We start from the raw sequence: 6,232 nt of genomic DNA, 5'->3' as shown, positions 1-6,232 counted from the left end.
CACTTAACTCCAGGTTGCTCCGGGGGGATTGTCCCTGTAATAAGTGCACTATAAGTCCCTTTGGATAAAATCGTCTGCCAAATGCATAAATGTAAATGTAAATGTATTAATTTTGCAATTGTACATCAGTAGTAATTAATTTGCACTTCAGTTGTACTGCAATACTACTGCAGTTGTACAATGTTAGTTCGTACTTTGCTCAAACTATATCATTACAGCAATTCTGCAGTTTTTTTTTTTCATCTCCAAAAAAACTCCATTTACCTACATGAAACAGAAACTACAGTATTATTGATTGAAAACTGTTTTTGTAAGGGCATGGCCAGACAACTTTGCTTTGAGTTGTCGAGAAATGCATGTGTTCATTTCACACTCAAAAGGCATCATTAATGTAAAGGTATCAATTACTTTTTTATAATAATAATAATTTAACAAAGATATTTTTATTTGATAAAAAATGTGTCTCAAGCAGCCCACTGCCCCTACTGGACCAACACAAAGGGATGAGGTACAACAGTGTGCTGCCACTGTGAGAGCCTACTTCACTAAACGAAATCTTCCCATTGTTTTATCCATTGCATTTCTGAGATATTTGGTAAACTTTTATTGTCACAAATGTGGGTGGTCTTTTGCAATAGCGGAAGTACTACTGTTGCAGGAAGTAGAATGTGACGCTTCCGGAAACAGAGCAGAGGCAGGCTAGTTTAAGATGCTAACACTGTTTTTATGTTCAGTTCATCAAATTATTAAAGATTAATCATCAATCTACTGAACTAACGGATCTGGTGGACAAGTGACTGATCGGACGGATGTGAATCGCTTAAAGATTAATCAAACACTTAAGATGAAGAAACATATAATTTTATTCTGCTCGCTCTTCATCAATAATCATCAATAATAATTATAATACACACGCAGATTATCTACGCTCTTCTTCAAGAGAAACTGGATGGAAGTCTTGGGGTCCGCTAAGAACTGAAGAATTAACAAACATAATCTGACAGACAGTGATTCATGAAAACACACGAGTGTGTCGCGCACTGATGTTGTTTGTGAGATGATGTGTGTGTGTTTGTGAGATGTCGGTGTTCAGTGAGTTCGTGGCACCGCCGGAGTGTCCCGTGTTCGAGCCCAGCTGGCAGGACTTCAGCGACCCGTTCGGATTCATCCATAAAATCAGAGAGATCGCCGAGAACACCGGTATTTGCAAGATCAGACCGCCACAGGTACTGTATAATAACATTTAATGTATAAAACAAAAAATCAGGCCACCATAGGTACCGTAAAATAACATTTAATACAAGATCAGAACGCCACAGGTACCGTAAAATAACATTTATTGTATTAGAACAGACTGCCGCAGGTACCGTAAAATAACATTTAATGTAATAAAATACAAGTTCAGACCACCACAGGTACCGTAAAATAACATTTAATGTATTAAAAACTAGAACAGACTGCCACAGGTACCGTAAAATAACATTTAATGTAATAAAATACAAGATCAGACCACCACAGGTACCGTAAAATAACATTTAATGTATTCAAAACTAGAACAGACCGCCACAGGTACTGTAAAATAACATTTAATGTAATAAAATACAAGATCAGACCGCCACAGGTACCGTAAAATAACATTTAATGTATTAAAAACTACACCAGACTGCCACAGGTTCCGTAAAATAACATTTAATGTATAAAACACAAGATCAGAAGGCCACAGGTACCGTAAAATAACATTTAATGTATAGAACACAAGATCAGACCGCCACAGGTACCGTAAAATAACATTTAATGTATTAAAAACTAGAACAGACCGCCACAGGTACCGTAAAATAACATTTAATGTATTAAAAACTAGAACAGACCGCCACAGGTACTGTAAAATAACATGTAATGTATTAAAAACTAGATCAGACCACCACAAGTACCGTAAAATAACATTTTATGTATAAAACACAAGATCAGACCACCACAAGTACTGTAAAATAACATTTATTGTAGTAGAACAGACTGCCGCAGGTACCGTAAAATAACATTTAATGTAATAAAATACAAGTTCAGACCACCACAGGTACCGTAAAATAACATTTAATGTATTAAAAACTAGAACAGACTGCCACAGGTACCGTAAAATAATATTTAATGTAATAAAATACAAGTTCAGACCACCACAGGTACCGTAAAATAACATTTAATGTATTCAAAACTAGAACAGACTGCCACAGGTACTGTAAAATAATATTTAATGTAATAAAATACAAGATCAGACCGCCACAGGTACCGTAAAATAACATTGAATGTATTAAAATCTAGAACAGACCTCCACAGGGACAGTAAAATAACAATGTATAAAACACAAGATCAGACAACCACGGGTACCGTAAAATAACATTGAACATATAAAACGCATGATCAGACTGCCATGGGTACCGTAAAATAACATTTAATGTGTAAAACACGAGATCAGAATGCCACAGGTACCGTAAAATAACATTTAATGTATTAAAAACTAGAACATACCGCCACAGGTACCGTAAAATAACATTTAATGTATTAAAAACTAGAACATACCGCCACAGGTACCGTAAAATAACATTTAATTTATTAAAAACTAGAACATACCGCCACAGGTACCGTAAAATAACATTGAATGTATTAAAACACAAGATCAGACCACCACAGGTACCGTAAATTAACATTTCATGTATAAAATACAAGATCACATCACCACAGGTACCATAATTCATGTGTTCATGTATAAAACACAAGATCAGACCACCACCGGTGCTTAAACACTAACATTTATTTCATTAAAACACAAAGTCAGACACCACAGACACAGTAAACCCAGATTATTATATAAAATACTTGTGGATTAGATCACAATATATCACAAAGATAATAAGGATAATTTTGTGTTTAACCCTGATGACAGTGTTTCTCCACAAAGTCCGCTTGTCATGTTCATTGTGGTGTTATTGATTTTAAGTGAATGTTGTTAAATAGGTCAGTGACATGGTACTTTTTTTAATTTATTGTTTTTATGTTCAAATCTAATAAATAATTAAAAAATACATTAAAATGGCTATTTACACAAAACCATGACTTGAATACACCTCTGCTATGATGATCATCAGTTAAAAGTTCAAAGTATTTATTTTTTTTATTAACAATTTTTATTGATTTCAGTCACAGATAAAATAAAGATGACAGAAAATACGGAATAAAATGATATGAACTTTTCAAAAGATCTCAACACTCCACTTTCATATAGGTCACAGAGCGTATTAAGATTCCTCACAGTCTACTCTGACCAGCATAAAGGGGACTTGTTAATACGGAATTTTGGGTTCATCCATATGCTCAAGGCAACATTTAAATAAATGTCAGAATTAAACATTCTGGACACTTTTGTCCATACTGCGTGCAAATGCGAGATGACAGGGTGTGGCTTAACTTCTCCGGTTAGTTTAATAGAAAGGCTTTGCAGTGGCAAAATAGGGGCAAGAACTTCCTGTTCAATACAAAACCAGGGAGGGATAAACACAAAGAACATGTAGATTCATCCACATATCGTTCCAAAGGTGTGTTCCTCCACAAAACAATCTCCAGGCACTAGGCGAAAGCAACACAAAAAGAAACAAAAAAGGCACCCAGTTTCCTCGGACAGTCAAGAGAATGTACAGTGAGTCAGGCCCACTCGGCTGCATAGAGAGAAATGAGAAATGCAATTCTTATTGCATTTACTACCCTCTCCTGTCTGTTACCAAATTATGAAATAATTTCATATTTCTACAGAGCAGATGTAACCAATCAGAAATAAATTTAAATCAGTTCTTGTAAAAGGTGTGTTTGCAGACTTTTTAGAGACAAATACAATCAAATAAATCTTTACTATATTTGAAATAAACAAATCTAAAACAACCAGCAATGTGATGGCATATTTCATTAATTTATTATTTAATAAAATTCCACTTATTACAACAAAACTTGTGTATCTTTAATTATACATTGTCATATGAGCAATCAGTCAGTAATGACACTACTTGATTTAATAGAGACACGGATCATCATTAAATAAACCGTTTCAGTGACAGTTTAGACCGTGTTTTGTAGCCTAATATTGTACTTATTTAATTTTGAGTTGGACATTCATAACTTGCACATCAGTATAAGATTACTTGTATACTGGAAGCACTGTATGTTTCACGCTGTAGATTCAAAAGAACTGGCTCCTTTGAATCATTCTTTCGGGAATCTAACTGTACCGGAAGTGCAACTGTTTTGCGCTGTAAAAAGAGACGGCTCGAGACTCGTTCGATTTTGAATTAAATATACAGGTAGGACTGTGTTTTGCGCTGTAGAGTCAGTAGGGGGCACTGCTGCTGGAAACACTGTCAGAGTATTTCAGGACAGTTTTCCAGCTGCATCTGTGGAAAATTGCACACTGGAGAACTATTAACAGAACCGAAATTAACAGAATTGAAAGCGTTTTAATACATTTTACTCCATCGTTACACCGCATGACATTTGTTAAAGTCTTTGTTAAAGTTACATTTTTAGAAAATGCTTTTTTATTATGAAACCAACATGGACACAAAGATTACATTTCTATGTATTTGATACAGATTTCTAAAAGATTTAAAATTTGTATCACCTTTGACAACCTTTTATTTGTCCATGACCCAAGTGCAAACATGACCTGAAATTAAATCATTATTAATCATCTCTGTTTGTCTAAAGATATGTTTTGTGTTTGTTTGAAGGGTTGGCAGCCTCCTTTTGCCTGTGACGTTCGGAGTTTCCGCTTCACTCCACGAATCCAACGCCTCAATGAACTAGAGGTGAGTTTATTAAATATTTATAACACACAAATAAAGAATACTACATCTATGTACTTTTATCTGACGTTCTCTGTGAGTGTAATAAACACTCGGGTGATGAATGCTGCATGTATCTGTCTTCTGTTCAGGCCCTCACCAGAGTCAAGCTCAACTTCCTGGATCAGATTGCCAAGTTTTGGGAGCTTCAGGGTTGTAAACTGCGTTTTCCTCATGTGGAGAGAAAAGTGCTGGATCTGTACTTGCTGAGCAAGGTAAAACACACATGCGCATCAATTACACTATAAGCTGTTACTAATGTAGTGTGACTGGAACTCTCTATTGACCAATCAGCATTCAGGAGCAAATCTCAGTTGCCTCCACATCTGAAGCTGTCAATCTGTGCATTTTATCACATAGCTTGTTGAGCGTTACCGCGGAGACATAGTGCGTGCGGAAGCTTCACGCTATTCTCCACGGCATCCACGCACAACTTAACACATACCCCACTGATAGCAAGAACCATATAATGGCAACCACAAGGAGGTTACCCCATGTGACTCTACCTACCCTAGTAACCAGGCCAATTTGGTTGCTTAGGAGACCTTTCTGGAGTCACTCAGCACAGCCTGGATTTAAACTCTTTACTTGTTGAGCTACCCAGGCCCCCTAGGAGCGTCTCTTTTCTAAAAGCTAAAGTGACAGCATTTGTGTTTGTATTTGCTAGCTTGTGTCTGCAGAAGGTGGTTTTGAACTGGTCTGTAAGGAGAAGCGCTGGTCTAGGATCAGCAGTCGCATGGGCTTCCCATCAGGGAAGGGAATCGGATCTCTGCTGCGCTCTCACTTTGAGCGGCTTCTGTATCCATATGAACTCTTCCAGACTGGAGCATCATTAACAGTGAGTGTGTCTCGTTCTGACATCATTAAACTCACCTCCATGTTGTTACAAACTCATGGGACTTCTTCTGTAAAACACAAATTGTGTGTGTGTGTAGAGTGTTCACAGGCTTTATCCAGCAGCTCCTGATGATGTTGATGAAGGTGTCGGAGAGGATGAGGAGGATGAACAGAAGGAGAGAAGAACTGAGAGACGCTCTCCACGACACCTGAAAGATGAGGTCGGTTTCATACTCAGCACCAGATATGCTTCATGTCTTCAAGTGCACAACCGTTGCTTTTGCTACTTCTGTGCATTTCTATTTGACATCCAGACTGACAGAATGATATCCACAGGAGGTTTTTATAAACAAATGTTATTATTTGGAAGTACTCAAGTCTAATGCAATAGTAGCAAATGTACCTAATAGTAAAGTCATTTTTATTTGTATAGCGCTTTTCACAACACACATTGTTTCAAAGCAGCTTTACAGAAAATCATACATTAACAAAAAATTAAACCTTAATATCTA

At 36.6% G+C, this 6,232-nt stretch overlaps 1 protein-coding gene across 1 annotated transcript in view; it reads left to right on the top strand.

Annotated features, from left to right (window-relative positions):
• Positions 1-678: 678 nt before the first annotated feature.
• The window catches only part of LOC127638712 (lysine-specific demethylase 5A-like), a 63,583-nt gene continuing 58,029 nt past the window's right edge, over positions 679-6,232 (top strand). Inside the window, exons 1-5 of the mRNA XM_052120356.1 lie at positions 679-1,226; positions 4,770-4,847; positions 4,976-5,098; positions 5,551-5,721; positions 5,819-5,941. Of these exons, the coding sequence (XP_051976316.1) occupies positions 1,080-1,226; positions 4,770-4,847; positions 4,976-5,098; positions 5,551-5,721; positions 5,819-5,941 (642 nt within the window). The 5' untranslated portion in view covers positions 679-1,079. The remainder of the gene's footprint in view (positions 1,227-4,769; positions 4,848-4,975; positions 5,099-5,550; positions 5,722-5,818; positions 5,942-6,232) is intronic.

This window comes from Xyrauchen texanus, chromosome 47 (genome assembly GCF_025860055.1).
Source record: "Xyrauchen texanus isolate HMW12.3.18 chromosome 47, RBS_HiC_50CHRs, whole genome shotgun sequence".
Classification (NCBI taxonomy): domain Eukaryota; kingdom Metazoa; phylum Chordata; class Actinopteri; order Cypriniformes; family Catostomidae; genus Xyrauchen; species Xyrauchen texanus.
This window is presented reverse-complemented; position numbering and strand designations above follow the sequence as displayed.